The sequence below is a fragment of the Spinacia oleracea genome, chromosome 5 (genome assembly GCF_020520425.1).
Source record: "Spinacia oleracea cultivar Varoflay chromosome 5, BTI_SOV_V1, whole genome shotgun sequence".
Classification (NCBI taxonomy): domain Eukaryota; kingdom Viridiplantae; phylum Streptophyta; class Magnoliopsida; order Caryophyllales; family Amaranthaceae; genus Spinacia; species Spinacia oleracea.
This window is the reverse complement of record NC_079491.1, coordinates 108,840,718-108,862,409: the sequence shown is the minus strand read 5'-3', so window position 1 is coordinate 108,862,409 and position 21,692 is coordinate 108,840,718. Positions and strand designations below refer to the sequence as shown.

At 38.7% G+C, this 21,692-nt stretch overlaps 1 protein-coding gene across 1 annotated transcript; it reads right to left on the bottom strand.

Moving 5' to 3' along the window:
• Positions 1 to 18,498: 18,498 nt before the first annotated feature.
• LOC110786956 (glucan endo-1,3-beta-glucosidase 8-like) lies at positions 18,499 to 20,901 on the bottom strand. The gene is made up of 2 exons (XM_021991540.2): positions 20,276 to 20,901; positions 18,499 to 19,691 (listed from the first exon to the last, which is right to left on the bottom strand). Exons 1-2 carry the CDS (start codon positions 20,623 to 20,625, stop codon positions 18,581 to 18,583), a joined length of 1,461 nt encoding a protein of 486 aa, XP_021847232.1. The 5' UTR covers positions 20,626 to 20,901; the 3' UTR covers positions 18,499 to 18,580.
• Between the last annotated feature and the right edge of the window lie 791 nt (positions 20,902 to 21,692).

Below are 21,692 nucleotides of genomic sequence, written 5' to 3'. Positions count from 1 at the left end.
TTTGCTTCATTTCCCACTTATAGGTCAATAACCAGACTTAGCTCCCGGAATTTGAGTTCTTAACAAGAGTTAGAACCTCAAGCGGTAATCTAATACCATGGGAGTTTATTTTCTAAGTCGTTTCTCTTTAACATAAACCTCAAGGTAGAAATAGAATATCTAAATGCATTTCTTTTGTTCCCCTTTCCTATCCTTTCTAGCACGTTTTCTTATAGTCCAAAAGATTTCACTCTTTGCTATGCCTACAAAGTCCTTTTCTTTTATTTATTCCGAATGACAACATCCAATGAGTCTAGTTCATTATCGAATCAAAAGAAAATTGGTTGTTAACCATTGGTTATACATGAGTCTTTAACTCAATACTTCATTATTTCAAAACTACCAAGTATTCTGAATATATGAGGTCCAATTGGTCTACCATTCAAATTTTAGTTTGAAAACAACCACGAAGATCACTATAAGAAAATAGCATTCAAGATACGTTATCACTCTCCTTTTCTTTGAGAATCGCTCTCAAAATTAGTTACCAATCGATCGGGGAAATATCGCAGTTCTATTGTCCGAACGCAATAAGGTTGAAGATTTACGATTCTACAGAATGAACTAGCAAAGAAAACATTTATCATACTTTAATAACTTGAAATAAAAGCATTCATGCAATCATCAAAGCTATTAAACATTTCATTCATGCAAAAGCAAAAACATGGTCCAAAATGAATGAAACGATTCCAAGACCCTAAAAGTCCTAAATCTTTAATCAGCTTTGGCATGTCTTAAGTATTTTAAGATTCTAGGTAAGCAAAACCTATTGCTAGTAATCTCCAAATTACTCTTGGTTAATAAATTAATGCCATAATTTATCCCATTGCCACAACATAATGCCATTATTGTTTGAGTTGAAACCACAATCAACGTTCTCCTTTGGGACGCCCTTACCATCTAAGTCAACTAATATAGCACCTCGCTTTGGCGTAAACCTAATACGTTAGATCCATAGATTTTTGTAAGTGCTTGATTGGAAGGCAACTTTTGAACTTAATATTACTTTGGACCTAGTTGTTTCTATGTTGGTTCGATTATTTAGTGAACTTAATCTAATCGAGTCATACAAACAACCTATTCATGCATAACATACATTCATTCAAGCATAATATATATGAACTGCATAAATAAATTGGTGAACTAGTATGGCCCAAAACATCTTGTCTTGAAGCATCCAATCTTCATCACCATCTTCTTAGCTTGGCATCGTCTTGAATCTCCGTTCAATTGCTAACTTAAAGTTCTAAACTTAGAAATACTTGAAAATGATAAATTACATCAAAATTTCCATGGTTCACATACCATATTTAAAACTTTACATTCAAACATAGAACTGTTCGCAGACCGTATTTAACTATCCTAAATGGCCATACTAGTCACTTGGAGTACCTGCATTACATAAAATATACATTCTATGCATTCACCCATTCGTATGCTAAAACGAATGGCCCAATTAATTATGCAAGTATTTACATGAATTAATTAAAATTCACGTTCACATAAACGCGTCCTAAAAGATTAATCAATTTCCTAATTATTAATCCTTAGACTTTATTCTAATTAAAATTGAATTTAATTAAAATAATGCGACCTACGAAAAATAATTAAAATAATTATTTCATTTTTAATTTCATTTAGTGGCTCCCACTCAAACCAAAAATTATTCCGGATAATTAATTGTTTAAATATTAAATTAAAACTCGAGGACCGGCCCAAGTAAATAAAATAATTATTAATTATCCCGTTAGCCCAAATTAATGCAAACATAGTCAAGCCCAACGAAATAAACAAATTAAAAAAAAATGTTCATGTGCTTGCTCGGGCTTGGCTTGCGCCCAGCCCAACACAGCACGGTGTGGCCTACGAGGCACACGAGTAAGGCCCGTCCACCCAGCAGCCGCGCACACGTGCCCGCAGCAAGCTGCTGCCCCTGTGTGCTTCGTCGCTGCTCGTCGCTGCGCATCGCAAGGCGAGGTGCCTTGCTTGCTCGCAGCCATCGCAAGCAAAGGCCCTGCCTTGCTCGCCCTTTCCTCGCCCAGCGCGCGCGCGGCACGCAGCGCCGCTGCTGCTGCCCGCGTCGCTGCGGCTCGGCACGGATGCGGCAGCCCGCGTGGCTCGACGAGCCATACGCCCACCCCACCCTTGTGTTCGTGCCTTTGGTTCGTACTACGGACCAACTCAATTAAAAAAAATTAATTTCACGAACGTTTGCATTTTAGTTATTTTTCTTAAAAAGTTAAGATTGTTATTTTCGAAAAACAACGATTTTTACGATTTAATTAATTCAACGACAATCCAATTTCGTAAAATATTAAATCAAGGCTAACATTATACAAATTTTAAAAACGAACGATTTCAACTAAAAATTTGAACTTTTAAATAATTAAATCTAAAATTTTAAATCGTTCTAAACGTTTAAATTTCAGATTTTAATAATTTGGTTTAAGTCTCAATTAAAATTAACGAAACCATTTTAATTCAATAATTTTTAAAATTAGCCACTGACCATGAAATTATATTCCCTTTCCCAATTAACCGAATTATTAGATCTAAATTATTTAAAAAATCAATTAGCGATCTTAAACGAATTTGGGGAAAGAAAAATTAGGGTTTATACTTATCGGAAACGGCTGAAATTTGTACCATAAATCAAGAATATACCCAGAAACAAGGTGTCAAAATTTAAATTAATTCCAAGTTGTTTAGGTCGACCAATTAATTGAAAAACTTTCCGACAATATTAATTTTAATTTGATAATCAACAAAAACGCCCAAAAAATACAACTTTGAGGGTTGTTTTTGCAATTTCGTTCTTTTGAGTTGATCTTAGAAAATCGTTTTCAATCAGATTAGGGTCAGAAAAGTCAAAAAATCGAATCTTTTTGATTTCAGAACAAGTTACGCAATTAATCCAAAAATTCATAAAAAATTCCGGAAAATCAACAAAAATTCCCAAAATTTCGACAACAGCAAAAACAATTAAATCATGCTAAAACATGCTTTGAATACATAAGGCTCGTGATACTACTGTAGGGGAATACAGTTAAACATACATAACATGTGCGGAACAATCCCCAAAGCCAGTAAACATGTATAAAGCACAGATTAAGCAAACTTACATTCGAAGCGTATTTTCCCGAGTAATCTATCAACAAACACGAACAAAGAACTCCACTTGTCGTTCCTCTACTTGGTTCACCGACACGTTCAGATTCGTCTTGATAACAATAGCTTAGACAATCAATCAAGAGCTTTTAGCTTTTTGGGAAGAATAGTTTTCACAGAGAGAAAACTGAAGAACGTAATATTCAGAATTAGGTTTAGGGTGGAAAACTGATGTGTACTGAGTTGTGTGAAAATACAATAACCTAATTGTATTAAATGATGTAACAGGCCAAAGGCCAAGTGGCCTTGACCGACCACATCACACACCCCCAACCCAACGCCCAGCCACACGCTGCAGGCCGAAGCCCACAGTGCGCGCAGCCGAGCAGCTGGGCCATGGGCCTTGCTCGCTCGTCGCTGCTATGTTGCTGCTGCTGTTGCGTGCTCGTGCCACAACGCGGGCTGGCTTGCTCGCCTTGCTCATGAGCTCGCTGGCTCGTTGGGCCTTGCACGCTTGCGTGCTTGGCTCGACGGGCCGGCAGCTCCGATGCCCTTCGTATTCACGACTAATACCTTACGGCTATTATTTATCGTATCGTATACGACGAATCACCGTCGTACGATACGATGTATTCGTTTCGCCCAGCTTACGAATATTCGCGATACGATATACGATTCCGATGCAAGGTCGTATCGTATAATACATTTTCCAAAACTAATTCCCAAAAAGCTATTTAATGAATTTCCGATTCATTTAATCCGGTGATATGTTACATGCCATTGGTGTGACCTTGTAGGTTCAGTCAAGAGTAAGTTGTGAGCTTAATATTCATTAGAACTCACTGATCGGAAGCATTGCTCCAGCTAGCTGTTCCGATTACTTGATCTCACCGAATTAATTGTTCGCAATTAATCTGAACCTTGGTTATTAGACTTAATGCACCTTGGGTGAAGGACATATTTCCTTCAACTTTTGTATTTACTACCTTATAATTTTTTTTTAAAATTACTACCTTAAAGTTCCAATTCTTTTTTAATTTACTATCACTCTACAATTTTTCCTTTTTAAAATTAAGATATCTCTTTCTTTCTTAATAGCTTAAAGTGATTCAAAGTTCATTATTTTCCTTTTTCTACAGGGATTTCATTGAGAACAAAATTTCGAAAAAATTCGTTTGATAATTCATAAATATTTTAAAATTTTATAAATAATATTTAATTTTTTTTTACCTTTTACAAAATGTTAAAAGAAAGATCCCTATGGAATCCTTACACATAAATGACAAAAATGAGTTTTGAATCACTTTAAACGATTAAGAAACGAAAGATATATCTTAATTTTTAAAATGAGAAAACTGTAAAGTGGTAGTAAATAAAAATAAAGTTGGAACTTTAAGGTAGTAATTTAAAATAAAAATTCCATAAGGTAGTAAATAAAAAAGTGATGCATTTTTAAGGTAGTAAATACCAAAAAGATCCTTAAAATAACTTGTCAATTGAGTTTTTCTAGCATTAGTAACAAACCTTGAAAAGACGAGCGAGGACTTATTGAAGTTTATCATTTGTCATGACATATTGGAAGATCATTTATAATATCCCTAATATTAGCACAAGCCGTCGATTTAGTATTACAAACAATAAAATATCATCTGCAAAGAGTAGGCATGGAATAATAGGATCACCGAGTGTGACTTTGATACCGATGCCACTATTTTTATACTCCCTCCGTTTTGAAATAACAGTGACACTTTGACTTTTCACAATATTCACAAATTTCAATTTGACTATCATTTGTGTAAGTTTTTGTTTGATTCGTCTCGATATGTACTTTCGGAATATCAACTTTTTATAATTTTTACGAACACAAAATTAAAGATATTGATGTACAAACATTTACATTGACAAGCGTGAAAAGTTAAACTATCTAATTGTTTCGAAACAGAAGTAGTACTTACGTAAGAAAAATAAACACTCCCTCTGTTCCTTTAAGTTCTTCCTATTTGAGGTTTGGGGTGAAAATTAAGAAAATGGAATCTTTTAATGATTGGTGTAAGAGTAATTATTAGTGTAAGAGTAATGATTGAGTGTAAGAGAAAGTAATAAAGAAATGAATGAGATAGGATATATTTTTAATAAAGGAGTGGGTGAATGAAGGAATGTGAATGAATTAAATAAGGGATTGTGGAGAAATTGATGGTTGAATATGAAAAGATATATTCATAGGTATTGTGTGTAATTAAGTTGAAATATAAGGGTATTTTAGACAAAAAACATGTCCAAAAATAGAAACATGAAGAACTTTTAGGAACGCCAAAAAATGAAATAGGAAGAACTTTAAGGAGCGGAGAGAGTACTATAAAGTTGAATTTAGAAGTTTGTTAAATGGGCTAAGAGTCTGAGACCATGAGGCCTGAGGAAAGCCAATTATAGAAGCAAGAATAAACACAAGAAGCAAGAAGGCGACTACCACGTTCTTGGACGGTTTGACCCATTTCCACCTTGACCCTACCTTTGGGGTCCACTTACCTTATCAAGCTTAACCCAACGCAAGTTGCACAAGAAAACAACCTCTTTGATACTACTAGTATAACACTATAACAATCAACATGATCTTGTCATTAATTCACCTTTTGGCCCTGTAATTTATCAAATCAATTCCTGCACACATCTATTTTCAAGATTCAAGCGTTTCGACAGTTAGTATTCATTCAATTTTTTTTTTTTTTTTTTTAAAAGGTAAGAAGAAAAACTTAGGTTTCCCTTCGCACAAGGGTGAAACCTAAGCTGTCACTTTGAACAATATTATCTAAGTTAGGGCTAGAGTTCGGGGTGATACACATTGGTTCAACAATAAGATGTCCTACATTAGCTATCCAATCTGCTGCTCTATTTGCTTCACGGAAGATATGCTTGATATGGGTAGAGTGAAAATGCTGAAGAAGAGTCCTGCTATCTTGAATAATGTTTTGAAGCTTCCACGGGGGGTTCCAAATTCCTTTTAGCGAGTTGATCACAAGTAGGTTGTCACCTTCGATGTAGATGTCTTTGATATTCAGTTTGATAGCCTCTTGGATGCCCTTATGAAGGGCTAGGGCTTCTGCCATGTAGACTTGCGAGTTACCCAGGTTAAAAGATTTGGCGATGACCGTATCTCCATTGTTGTTTCTGATGATGATACCTCCTGCTGCTGATGATGAAGGAAATAATGCCCTTGGTCCAAGTATGCATTCTATGTTAAGTCTAATAAATGCGGTTCAGTATTAATTAACAAGTTAATAATTCAGTGAGATCAAGTGAGCTGAATGCCTAGCTAGAGGCCGCTTCAGTTCAAGTGGAATTAATGATATTAATCCACAGCTTACTCTTGACTGAACCCGTAGGGTCACACAAATAGTACGTAAACGGATCAAGTATTTAATGGCATTAAATACTCCATCTATGAATATTCGGAACCGACGGATCTTGGTTTCAGTGGGAGCTAAGATCGTCACAGGCAAGAAATGAATACTCCGGAAACGATGATATTGCCGGAAACGGAAATATGGATCGTATCGGAAATATGAATATTATCCAAGTCGTAGATGTTGCCGGAAATGGAAACATGGTACGTATCGGAAAATATTATTGGAAATGGAAATATTACCAGAATCGGAAATATTGCCGGAAACGGAAATATTGTCAGAATCGGAAATATTACCGGAATCGGAAAATAATTCCGGAAACGGAAATATTAAATTATTGTTCGAAACGGAAATTAATTCCGGAATCGGAAATATTAAATATTGTTCGTATCGGAAATAAATTCCGGAACTGGAAATTTAGTCGGAAGCGTATCGTACGAATTAGCATCGGACGAGGCCTGCCGGACGAAGGCCCAGCACGAAGCCGGGCCATCGCCCAGCAAGCACGCGCGCCACAAGCCCAGCCAAGGCAGCGCCCAGGCCTACCGCAAGGCAGGCCCAGCGCGCGCCAAGGCCACGGATGCGTGGGCCGCGCTGCGTGGGCTGCTGCTCGCACGCGCATGGGCAGCCCTTGTGGCTGCCGTGTGTGTGTGAGTTTGTGCTCATGCGTGATTCCTAAATCTACAAGTGTTAGTGTATGATTAAATTTCTATTCCTAATTGGATAAATTAATTAAATAGAATTCATGTAGGATTCTAATTTCAATTAATTCGTATCCTACTAGGATTACGATTCCTTTTCCATAACTCTATAAATAAAGGCCTAGGGGTCATAATTTATACACAAGTTTTAAGTATTCAAAACTAAGATTTTTAAGCAGAAAAATCAGCCAATATTCTTGCCTACCTAACCGAAAATATTAGAACCTTAAGGGCGATTCTAGTTGGTCAATCTTAAGGCGGATCCGGACGTGCTGTGGACTATCTACGGAGGGACGACACTTGGAGTCCTAAAGACTTGTTCTTGTTCGGTTCGGGCGCAGCTAGGGAAGGCACGCAACAAAGAGTATGCATCTAAACTATGCTAAATGATTATGTGTAAATAATATGTTTCCTGGCTTTATGGTTTTTCCGCATGATTTATGAACTGTCATATGAATCATAACCTAACAGTGGTATCACGAGCCCCTTATTATTTTCATAATCTAAATTGCATGAACATGGTTAAATATTACAAATTTGCAAGAATTAAAAGGGGTGATTAATTTTCGTAATTGTTAATTAATTGCAAATTGCGTTTATTTAATTATACGTACGCAGTTTTTCGGCAGTTTCTTCGTTACTCATCCAAATCGAGTGATTTTTGTGTCAATTCCGCATGTAAAAGGCATTCTAAAATTTTGACAAAAATAGTATTTTTCTGCCGAACCCAGAATTCTCAAATTCGAAGCCTAACTATGACTTTTCGAAGGTTTTAGTTTTTCGAATGCAAAATTTCGTAAATTTAAGATGTTAAGTTAAATATTTGCGATTCTTGTTGATAAATCTTGAATTTTTGATTGACCTACTGCATATGTTTAACAAGTTTGAATGCCTAGTCTTGTTAATTATGCAATCTAATTTGTAATTATGATTAATTTGTTGAAAATTAGAATAATTTAGAATTAATTTGATTTTCATAATTAATTGTAATTTAATTAGAAACCTATGATTAAAAACCACCATAAAAATTGTAAATTTACGATAAATTTTAAATTTTTATGACCTAGACTTGAATCCATAACAATCGGAAATCAATTGGATAATAAATTTTCGATTTTTTCGCCCTAAAATTATGAAATTAATAATATTTATTAATTTGTCATTAATTTTAAATATAAATTTTAAATTTTATGCGATTCGTTCATATAACTTGCACGCACGAAGCAATGGACGCTTCGTGTTACCCTTAAGGGGTGTTGTATAATGCGGGCATGCGACGACGAGCAAGGGAGCTCGTCGCCCGTGCGGCACGAATGCAATGAGCAAGGGCGTAGTGCACGAGCACAAGGCAGCAGCCCTGCCTTGTGTCGTGTGCCACGAGCTATGAACGAATGGGCATGGGCGAAGAGCGAGCCAAGGCAGTCGCGTGTGGGCAGCAAGCGAGCTGCGCCACAACGCGCGCTGCCTCGCACAAGAGCGCGCAGCCTCGCGCGCAGCGAGCGCAAGCTCGCGTGCCACGAGCGCTGCGCCCAGCATTACTCGCGCGCACAGCGCGCGATGTCGCCCGCCCAGCGAGCGATGTCGCGCCCCAGCGAGCGATGGCTCGCGCCAGCGAGCGATGGCTCGCGCCAGCGAGCGATGGTTCGCGCGCGCAGCGAGCGATGTCGCGCGCCCAGCGAGCGATGTCGCGCGCCCAGCGAGCGATGTCGCGCGCCCAGCGAGCGATGGCTCGCGCGCCCAGCGAGCGATGTCGCGCGCCCAGCGAGCGATGTCGCGCGCGCGCACTGCGAGCGATAGCTCGCGTGCGATGAGCGCTGGCGCGCGCAGCGAGCACAATGTGTGCGGAGGCTTGCGATAGGGAAGCAGCAGCTATGCGACGAGCGCATGGGCTGCGCGCACATGGCCAGCAATGGCTGTGTGCGTACGGTCCATGGGCGTGCAACGCGTAGGGTGTTTGCGTTACGATTAGATCGTTTTGAATGTTTAATTTGAAAATTTCAGTTCACGTAATTTTAATTGATTTTAAAATTAATAATTTGAATTATTTTCTTGGATTTTAATTTTGAATATTATAATTATAATAAATGTTATTTATTCTAATTATTTTACTAAAATTAAAATCATGAATTAATTTAAATACGACTGAAATTAAATTAAATTTTTGGATTCAATTATAAATTGATATGAGCTTTAAATTTTAATTAAATTTGTATGTTTCCGGTTGGACTAGAAATACATTTTTATGTTTAAAATTGGTAAAGCATATGAATTTATTGGTTTAAGTGGGAGCGCTTTTTAGTCATAAACTCTTGATTAGGTCTACAAATCCTTAAGGTTAAAACAACTTGATTAGAATTAATAAGGACTGAATAATTGGTAGATTATTGGTGCCCTTGATTAATTGCTGCAAATGTTTACGTGATGCATAATGTGTTTTACTAACCAGCTATGTGGGCCATTCATGATAATGAATGGGTGAATGGTATATATTGTATATGTACTGTTTTGCAGGTTATGAAGTGACTAGTATGGCCCAAATAGGATAGAAAATATGGTCTGCGTACCATTAATTTGAATGTAATTGGTCTAAAGTACCAAAGTTATTTTTCAATTCAAATATGGTCTGCGAACCATCAAATAGTTGTAATTAGTTATAGCTTATCCTGTTTGAAGAAAATGGTGCCTCCCACGGAGATTTTCAAGACGGACTTTGAAGTCAAAAGCTTCAAGATGAAGTCGGGCCATACTAGATCACAAATATCTTATGCATGTTTTAACTTATTTATTGCTTTAAATATGTCTTAAAATGCATGAGATCAAAAGCTTGATTATGTTGCATGATTAAGGATTTTAGTTCACTTAAAATCTAACCAACATAGTAAGAGCCTTAAGTTCCAAACTTAAAATTGAGTTAAAAGGTGCCATGCCAAAATATACACTTGCTTGGATATCCTTTACATCAATCTAGTAATAGTTTTCGCTCAGCGAGGTGTTACTTATTGGTCCTAAAGGGGCAAGGTACACAAATAATTGTGAGTACATGTTAGTTTTGGTGAAACTCAACGATATAAGTAAGGAGTCCTTTTATGTCGTGGCAAATTCGATAGGTTTACCTAATAAGTTCTCAGACGTACCTATCAACCAAGAATAGTTTCTAGACTATTAGCAAAAGGCTTTTGCTTACCTAAGATGTTCTAGGATTAAGTCGACAAACTGTGCTTAGTTCTTCAATGATTTTAGGATCTTGGAATCATTTTATTCACACCTGCCGGAACACATAACTTGAATAAAATGCTTAATAAACATTGAATTATGCATGTATGCTAGAATTTAAGTTTATTAAGAGAAACTGTGAATGGTTATTTATTTGTTTATTCTTTTCAATTGTAGTTTTAATATGGCAAACAACAATCAAAACATCATCATGGGTTCTGAGCTTATGGTCAAGCTGAACCTGACAAATTTTCTTGAATGGGAAGCTAAGCTAGTTGAAATAGTCAAACTCAATGGACTTGAGTATGTACTGTCACATCCCATGCCAAGCTACTATGCCAGAGACATGACCCCTGAGAGATTTTACGCCTGGGATGCGGATCTCAAAAAGGTTATGAGTCTCATGCTGAACAATATCCCTGATGATTGGGCTAGAAGGTTTGTAGCCTATGAACCTTTTACGCTCATCAAGAATCTGAGGGATATCTGTCGTGGAAGTACGGAGGACAGGGACCTGAACGTCCATGAGTTGATTGAATCAATGTCTGGTCTAAAGGTTAGTTCTCCCAACAGGTGTTATAGGATGGAGGTCCAAGAAACACATGTTCAGCTCCTTCGCACTAAACAAAGGGTAGGCGTCCCACTGAGGTTCCATGTGGATCTTATGTGTTCATATTTTGATCGCCTAAGTCTACTAGGAACACCAATAAGCGAAAGGATGGCAGTCTCTGTCTTGCTCAATTCACTACACAGTGGGTTTGGTCGCTTCAAGCAACTATACCTAAGTGAACCAAGAGAAGAAACAGTTGCAGAATTTATTCACCTTGTCAGAAAGGCTGAAATAGTACTGGACTGTGAAGCCAAAGATTTACTCAAGGCTAGAAAGAGACCATTCAAGAAAGGTGGAAAGTCCAAGGGCAATGCTAAATCAAAGCAGGACAAGTCCACATCAAGCTGTCTTTATTGTGATGGAATAGGCCATTACAAAAGAGAATGTCCAAAGCTAAAGGAAGATCAGAAGAACGGAACAGTCGTTCCATCTTCAGGTATTTTCGTTATAGACTGTATACTTGCTAATTCAACTTCTTGGGTATTAGATACAGGTTGTGGCTCACACTTATGTTCCAATCCACAGGGACTAAGAAGAAGTAGAAAGTTAAGCAAGGGTGAAGTCGACCTACGAGTGGGAAATGGAGCACGGATTGCTGCATTAGCTGTAGGAACTTACTATTTGTCGTTGCCCTCCGGGCTAGTTTTGGAACTGGAAGAATGTTTCCATGTTCCAAGTCTTACTAAAAACATCATTTCAGTTTCTTGCTTAGATGCTAAGGGATTTTCCTTTATAATAAAAGACAATAGTTGTTCGTTTTATTTTAAAGAGATGTTTTATGGATCTGCTAGATTAGTCAATGGACTTTATTTATTAGATCACGACAAACAAGTATATAACATAAATACCAAAAAGGCCAAAAAGGATGATTCAGATCTCACCTATCTGTGGCATTGTCGATTAGGCCATATAAACTTGAAACGCTTAGAAAGACTTCAAAGAGAAGGAATTCTAGAACCATTTGACTTAGAGGATTATGGTAAATGCGAATCATGTTTACTTGGCAAAATGACAAAGCAACCTTTCTCTAAAGTTGGAGAAAGAGCAAATGAACTATTGGGTTTAATCCATACAGATGTATGTGGACCAATGAGTACAAATGCTAGAGGTGGTTTCAGCTACTTTATCACTTTCACTGATGACTTCAGTAGGTATGGTTATGTCTACCTAATGAAGCATAAGTCTGAATCCTTTGACAAATTCAAGGAATTTCAGAGTGAAGTAGAGAATCAATTAGGCAAGAAGATTAAGGCACTGCGGTCTGATAGAGGCGGTGAATATCTGAGCTATGAATTTGATGACCATCTGAAAGAATGTGGAATTCTATCAGAATTGACTCCTCTTGGAACACCACAATGGAACGGTGTGTCAGAACGGAGGAACAGAACCTTGCTAGACATGGTCAGGTCAATGATGGGTCAGGCCGAACTTCCATTAGAATTTTGGGGACATGCACTAAATACAGCTGCACTCACTATAAATAGAGCTCCGTCTAAAGCTGTCGAAAAGACTCCATACGAATTATGGTTTGGAAAGCCTCCAAATGTGTCTTTTCTTAAGATTTGGGGATGTGAAGTATACGTCAAACGATTAATTTCAGACAAACTTCATCCAAAATCTGACAAATGTATCCTTGTGGGCTATCCAAAGGAAACAAAGGGGTATTACTTCTACAATACATCTGAGAACAAAGTGTTTGTTGCTCGAGATGGTGTCTTTTTGGAGAAGGATCACATTTCCAAAATGACAAGTGGGAGAAAAGTAGACCTCGAAGAAATTCGAGTCGAACAACAAACTCTAGAGAATGCTCAAGATGACATTCAAGATGAAACTCAGAGATCTTTAGAAGAATCTGGTGAGAATCATGGTCAATCTAGAAATGTTACCCCGCGTAGATCGCAAAGATATAGATCTCAACCGGAAAGGTACTTAGGTATTTTGACGAACGAGAGCTATGACGTTCTGTTACTTGAAAGTGATGAACCTGCGACTTACAAGCAAGCTATGACGAGCCCTAGCTCCAAGCAATGGCAAGAAGCCATGCAATCTGAATTAGACTCCATGTCTGAAAACCAAGTATGGGATTTGGTCGATTTGCCAGATGGCTACCAAGCCATTGGAAGCAAATGGGTTTTCAAACTGAAAAAGGACAAGGATGGGAAACTTGAAGTTTTCAAAGCTAGATTGGTTGCAAAAGGTTACAGGCAAGTCCACGGTGTGGATTACGATGAAACCTTTTCACCAGTTGCAATGCTAAAGTCTATTCGAATAATGTTAGCAATCGCTGCATATTACGATTACGAAATATGGCAGATGGATGTCAAAACTGCTTTCTTAAACGGCGTTTTAACAGAAACTGTGTTTATGACACAGCCTGAAGGTTTTGAGGATCCAAAGAATGCTAAAAAGGTATGCAAGCTAAAGAAGTCAATCTACGGATTGAAGCAGGCATCCAGGAGCTGGAATATACGTTTTGATGAAGCAGTCAGTGACTTTGGTTTCATCAAGAACGCGGACGAATCTTGTGTATACAAGAAGGTCAGTGGGAGCAAAATTGCTTTCCTAGTATTATATGTCGACGACATATTGCTTATCGGAAATGACATTCCTATGTTGAACTCTGTCAAGATTTGGCTTGGGAAATGTTTTTCGATGAAAGATCTAGGAGAAGCACAGTACATATTGGGCATCAAGATTTACAGAGATAGATCTAAAAAGATGATTGGACTTAGTCAAAGCACTTATATCAATAAGGTGCTTGATAGGTTCAAGATGGCAGACTCCAAGCGAGGCTACCTACCCATGTCTCATGGAATGACTCTAAGCAAGACTCAGTGCCCAAAAACACTTGATGAGCGTAGACGAATGAATGGGATTCCATATGCATCATTGATTGGTTCAATAATGTATGCTATGATATGTACACGCCCGGATGTTGCGTACGCACTCAGTGCTACGAGCAGATACCAGTCAGACCCAGGAGAGGCGCATTGGACTGCTGCCAAGAACATTCTGAAGTACCTGAAAAGGCACAAAGATGACTTCCTGGTCTATGGTGGAGATGATGAATTAATTGTTAAAGGCTATACGGACGCAAGTTTCCAAACCGACAAAGATGATTTCAGATCACAGTCTGGGTTTGTCTTCTGCCTCAACGGAGGAGCAGTAAGCTGGAAAAGTGCTAAGCAAAGCACCATTGCGGATTCTACAACTGAAGCGGAGTACATTGCTGCACATGAAGCAGCAAAGGAAGCTATATGGCTAAGGAAGTTCATAGGAGAACTTGGTGTAGTCCCCTCCATTAAAGGACCAATAGCCCTGTATTGTGATAATAACGGAGCTATTGCACAGGCAAAAGAGCCTAGACACCACCAGAGAGTCAAGCATGTACTTCATAGATTTCACCTTCTACGAGAGTTCGTTGAAAGAAAAGAAGTCGAGATAAGCAAAATTGGAACTGATGACAACATATCAGATCCATTAACTAAACCTCTGCCGCAAGCGAAGCACAACTCGCACACTGCAGCTATGGGAATCAAGCATATTGGAGAATGGCTTTGATGTCTCTGTTTAATGTTTTAAAGTTTTAGAGTTTAAATCTTTGTAAAACATTATTGGTTAATCATTCACAATAAATGAAAGGAATTCATTTTTCCATTTAATTTGTGGTTTATTAAATGATGAGTCCCTTCAACTTGACGATATATTCAAGATAGACTGTCAGGACCAGTCATGTGACTAAGAAATGTCTATCAAGTGAACTTGAATGTCAAAGGTTGAAAATGGTCCCTAATCGGAGTTTTCTATAAAATTGGACGCATAGAAAACGTTAGACGATTAGAATGCAAGATGACTAGTAGTTCTGTTTCTTGAACTATGTTGACATGGCAATGTCATAATCATTTGCATAGATACTTACTTTGGGAAGACTAGTATCGGACAAGACCTATGAAACTTTACTGTAAGAGATGAAAGTCTGTCATAAGTAAATTTCATTAAATTATTAGACACTAAATCCTCAATACCTGAGTGATTTGAGATTACTTGTTTGAGAACTGGTTGCTTTGACGTTGACCAACCGTCGCACCGTAAAAGGAGGCTATAAAGGCAACGCTCAGGTAATCACCTATCAAACGAAGTCTAATCTCAAGATCGCAAGATTGGGATTGTCCTCCCATAAATCGGGATGAGATGCTTAAAAGTTGTACAAGGCCACTCGGAGAGCTAGAAACTGTGAAATGCATGGCCGTGCTCGGATGAATCATAGGCTATGATTATCTGTTTATTTGATCAGTTGAACTCTGAAACCGAGGAACACCTCTGGACATAATAAGGATGACAACTCTTACCTTATGTTCAAGAGCAAGCATCGAGCGGCAAAGGAATTAGGAAATGCACACTTGTCCCTAAGGACAAGTGGGAGACTGAAGGAAATAATGCCCTTGGTCCAAGTATGCATTCTATGTTAAGTCTAATAAATGCGGTTCAGTATTAATTAACAAGTTAATAATTCAGTGAGATCAAGTGAGCTGAATGCCTAGCTAGAGGCCGCTTCAGTTCAAGTGGAATTAATGATATTAATCCACAGCTTACTCTTGACTGAACCCGTAGGGTCACACAAATAGTACGTAAACGGATCAAGTATTTAATGGCATTAAATACTCCATCTATGAATATTCGGAACCGACGGATCTTGGTTTCAGTGGGAGCTAAGATCGTCACAGGCAAGAAATGAATACTCCGGAAACGATGATATTGCCGGAAACGGAAATATGGATCGTATCGGAAATATGAATATTATCCAAGTCGTAGATGTTGCCGGAAATGGAAACATGGTACGTATCGGAAAATATTATTGGAAATGGAAATATTACCAGAATCGGAAATATTGCCGGAAACGGAAATATTGTCAGAATCGGAAATATTACCGGAATCGGAAAATAATTCCGGAAACGGAAATATTAAATAATTGTTCGAAACGGAAATTAATTCCGGAATCGGAAATATTAAATATTGTTCGTATCGGAAATAAATTCCGGAACTGGAAATTTAGTCGGAAGCGTATCGTACGAATTAGCATCGGACGAGGCCTGCCGGACGAAGGCCCAGCACGAAGCCGGGCCATCGCCCAGCAAGCACGCGCGCCACAAGCCCAGCCAAGGCAGCGCCCAGGCCTACCGCAAGGCAGGCCCAGCGCGCGCCAAGGCCACGGATGCGTGGGCCGCGCTGCGTGGGCTGCTGCTCGCACGCGCATGGGCAGCCCTTGTGGCTGCCGTGTGTGTGTGAGTTTGTGCTCATGCGTGATTCCTAAATCTACAAGTGTTAGTGTATGATTAAATTTCTATTCCTAATTGGATAAATTAATTAAATAGAATTCATGTAGGATTCTAATTTCAATTAATTCGTATCCTACTAGGATTACGATTCCTTTTCCATAACTCTATAAATAAAGGCCTAGGGGTCATAATTTATACACAAGTTTTAAGTATTCAAAACTAAGATTTTTAAGCAGAAAAATCAGCCAATATTCTTGCCTACCTAACCGAAAATATTAGAACCTTAAGGGCGATTCTAGTTGGTCAATCTTAAGGCGGATCCGGACGTGCTGTGGACTATCTACGGAGGGACGACACTTGGAGTCCTAAAGACTTGTTCTTGTTCGGTTCGGGCGCAGCTAGGGAAGGCACGCAACAAAGAGTATGCATCTAAACTATGCTAAATGATTATGTGTAAATAATATGTTTCCTGGCTTTATGGTTTTTCCGCATGATTTATGAACTGTCATATGAATCATAACCTAACAGATGAGTCTTTTCGTGATCCGTCGAAGTTGAGTTTGAAGGCGCCCAGTGGGGGCGGGAACCACCGCACAAGAATGGGATGTGGGGTGGTTGGAAGAGAAGTGGAAGGATGATGAGTGTTGAAATGGTTACCTCTAAGTTGTTGTGAGTCAATCTGGAGTCTAAGCTCCCATTCTTTGAAGGTGTTAAGAGCTTTAAAATAGCAGCGGCAGGGAGAAAGCTTATTGTTGGAGAACACTAAGGCATTCCTTTCCTTCCAAATAGTCCAGCAAACGGTAATGAACTTCCTGAGCGCAACTTGGTTCCGTCTAAGGTAGTCTAAAGTTTTGAAGAAATCCGTCATAGGGAAGGAGAAATCCAACCAATTTTTAGTTAGTCTATGCATCCAGACATTTTTTGTGTGTTCACAATTGAGAAAGAGATGATTAATATTCTCACTGGCATGGTTACATCTAGGGCAACAACTTGAGGGAATAATTTTCCTATGAAAAAGAGTTTCTTTAGTTGGAAACTTTTATGGCAAATTTGCCATAAAAAGATCTTTAGTTTTGGAGCTATATTGAGTTTCCAAATCCATCTAAACTCCCATTTTTTATCAGAGACTGGGAGTTCGTGGGCAAGCCAGGTAGCGGATTTAACTGAGAACTCTCCTGAGTTTGTGCAGCCCCAAATGGGGTTGTCAGGCAGTTCATTAACAGGGATAGGGATCCCTTTAATTTTTTGCACCAACTCAGGTGAGAGGACCGAAGAAAGTTTCCTTATATCCCAATTTTTGGATTCATCAATGAACGAGTTTACGTAGACGTCTCCCCTATTACTATTTGGGGAGTTGCAAGGGAGATCAGAAAGGGCATATTGACCAACCCAGTTATCTTTCCAGAAATTGATGTGATTCCCATTGCCTATCTTCCATCTAATTCCTTTCCTCAAAATCTCCCGTTGGTTTAAAATGCTGATCCAAATAGGAGAGTCTTTAATTTTTCTCTTGGCAGAGAAGAAATTTGTGTTCTGAAGATATTTTTTCCTCATGATTTTTGCCCAAAGGTTATTCTCGTCTGTTAGGATTTTCCAGCCTAGCTTTGCGATGAAAGCTCTATTCAGAGGGTAGGTTCTTCTTAAACCTAGCCCTCCTTGATCCTTAGGCTGACAGACTTTGTTCCAGGCAATGAGAGGGAGTGCATTACCTGACTTGGATTGGTTCCAAAAAAATTGCCGATGAATATTATCCAATTGATGGCACGTCTTCCTTGGAAGTAGGAAGGAAAAGCAAATGTAGGACGGGAGGGCTTCAAGGTTGCTTTGAATGAGCGTTGTTCTACCTGCTTTGGATAGAAAGTTAGCTTGCCAGGAGTTTATACAGCGTTCATTTTAGTATTCATTCAATGGCTCCATAATTTTGGTTACACTAATGCTTCAATTCACGCTTGTACAAAATCAAGTTAGGACAATTTTAAAATACAGTAGAATCATTTCAACGGGTATCATCAACTCGACAAACGGGCATAGAAAAGTACTCTGTAGTACTGTATTAGAGCAATCCGGATCTGCTGGCCACATTGTCAACTCATATTACACACTGACACTAGTATCATAGTGATGATGATCTGCTGCTAACTTTGTATATAAATCATCAAAAAATAATCTATTATTATTAAAATCTTAGAATAAATAAAGATGGAAAACTTATAAAAGCTAATATCTACAAGATCAAATGTAAAAGAATAGATACAGCGATGCAGTGATTAGAGAGAATGCCACAGGTACAGCAGTCCTGACTCTCAGACCAGAAGAAGCTATCTGTACGAGAAAATTGCAAGTTGGTGTTGATATATTCTGCATAGTTAATCTAGCCAAGCCTTGGAAGTTGCAAGCCTCAAGATTTTGATTCTGGGTCTGAAAGTAGACATTAAACGCATACGAATTATTCCCATTGGTATCCATGTTCTGGCAAGAGGATCCATACCCAAGAGGAGTACAATCAGCAAAAGTGCAAGCAAAGTTAATGTTATCCATGAGCTTACTCGTATCTTTAGCATTTGGGTTGTATTCACACCATTGTTTCTCAAGATATTTGACATTCTTTGCACCAACAAGATAGACATCCCGGTTTTGGCCAGATAGATCCATTGGGAATTTTGGCTGTCCGTCATACCGGAAAATTCCCCAATGCCTCTCGAAGCTCCCTGGAGCAACACTCTTGGCATCTTCGTCAAGGAGTCCAAACAAATACATGTCTATATTTCCAGGCCTCAAAGGAGTACCAGTATTAGCTGCAAGTCTAGGCAGGAGTCCTCGATAAAATCTGATAGCATTGTTAACATTAGCATTAATATCACCATCCGTTGGCCATCCAACCTCCCCTACAATTATAGGCATGTCTCCAAAACCTGCTGCTTTCAAGGCCGATACCAAAGTGTCAAAGTTGGCGTCAAAAACATTAGTGTATTGGATTCCGTTGTCTGCAATGGGAACAGCTCCACCATCGAAAAAAGCATAATCCACTGGGAAGCCAGGGTTTCCATACAGACTAAGGAAGGGGTAGATATTCACACTGAAAGGAGCATTGTTTTGGCTCATAAATTGGACCATCTGGGTCATCAGATCAGCAACATCACCTCTGAATCTTCCAGCTGAAGGTAAAGGATTTCCTTGTGGTGACTCATACACATCAGCGTTTAGAGGCACAGTTGCCTTTACAGTGTCCCCTACCCCAGCTTCATTCAGAGCGTTTTGGATATTCTTCAGGGCTGGAAATGTAGCATTCTCAAATGTGCCATTGTAGGATTTCAGAAAAGGTTCATTCCCAACCGCTACATATCTGCAATGGGAAAAATATAAAAATTATATATCATTCTTTAGAGAGCATCTTCTTCTGTTAAACACTGTCAGGACACTCTTCAGATAGTTTGGAGATCTAATCAACATTAAATATTAATTACTTACTAATAAAATGACCCAATTAAATGCTTCTAAAACAAGTATTGAAACAATTATAAACGGCCTTCATATGAAAGCAAGCAAACAAACTAGAGATTTAATGGTCCCCCCAACTCTCCACAATCTTACTCGAAGCAAGCACATTAACAAATCAAGTAGTTCAATAAAATCATAATATTATTATATCTATTAGTCAAATAATTTACAAATCCTAGTAATTAATCATAATATTAATCTCATCAGGATTCAAAAATGAGCTTCATATAGACATATCACATGGCAAGTGGATCAAGACTCACAATCACACAAAAAGATGCAAATTTAACCCAAAATAACTACTTTTTCCTTTTTTGGATTCACTAAAATTTCTTTCCAAAATATCTGACCAAAATTCAACTATCTAACACCAATAACTTGTATGTATACAACATGTCGTACAAATGATAGATTAATAAAGAAACTTACTTGATATTAACACCACCTTTAAAATGGTAACGGGTGACATTCTTCTCAACCCATTTCCGAGCTCGTTTATAATCAAGCATAGCAACCAAATCACCATTGGGAATGGCAACCATAACTTCAATATTAGTACCACTAAAAGCACTCAAAGTAGATTCATCAGCATCAAATAACTTCACTTTTTGAATCCCATTATCTTTCAACATTTGTACTACTGTATTTGGAGGTAATTTGTGATTAGCTTGTGTTCCCCAATTAACACCAAGCCCTTCAACATTGTTATTTTTATCACTTAATAATAGCAATATTAATAATACCCAAATCATCATAAAGCTTCCAAAATTCAACCACATTTTTCCCAATGAAAAATTAACTACGGTGCACGTAAACGCCAAAAAAATCACGACGAACCGTTTCCGAAACGTCCTGGAACGGGGAAACCGGCGTTTCGGAACGCGCCAAAACCGTTTCAGAAGAATAGAGACATATTTGAAACTGAATTCATCCCGGAAACGAATGGGAAACGAGATTTTAATCTAACATTCACGTTTCCCAAGCAAACTTGCTAATTATGTTTTTCCGCCAGAAAACTGAAATTAGGTTGAAGAAGATAGGTTGAAGAAGATACTCTGTATTGAAACACTTGCATTATTGCATAGCCTATATACGAAACCGTGCTACACATTTGGGCCTGGCCCAAGTAGACAAATGGAAATTAAATCACTAATGGTGTGTTTGGTTCAGCATAATTTAGAATCAGGTATGGATTTGAAATTTACGGTCAACTCCTCCATACTTTGCCACCTCCACGGTCAATTCCTCTCCGATACACTCTCTAACCATCATCTGCGATGGCATTTGCTCCGTCTCTGACGCTGTAAATCGAGGTACCCGTAAAGGACAGACCCGTAAGGGCAGTTGTAGTCCTCAGGAGTAATGGTCATCTCCCCCCACGGGAAGTGAAAAGTGTTGGTGGTATCCCACCACCACTCCAGGAGCAAGCGCAATAACCACCTAGACGTGTTAGGGCCCACGACCTCCCTAAAAACGCACACCGTCGATACAAGGGCCACACCTCCACCACTGCACGAGTCCGATCGTCCGGTTTCCCCAAACGCTCCACAAAGACGGACCCATCGTAAGGTTGACAAGTCGTATCTAACTCAGCCCTACCGGCACGAAACCGGAACACCAGATGATGCTCCAGGTCATGGTGAAGGTCGACCCCGTCATACTACATCGGGCCCAACCAAGTTGGCTCGTCATCGGAGTTAGGATCCCCTCCAGATTCCAACCACAAACTACCTGTAAACAGCATGCAATGCACCAAAACACCTACATTGTGTCCCCAATACCAATTCGTAGGCACACTCGGGGGCTAATTTTGAACAAGTGCAAAACTGTCCAAGATCAACGTACT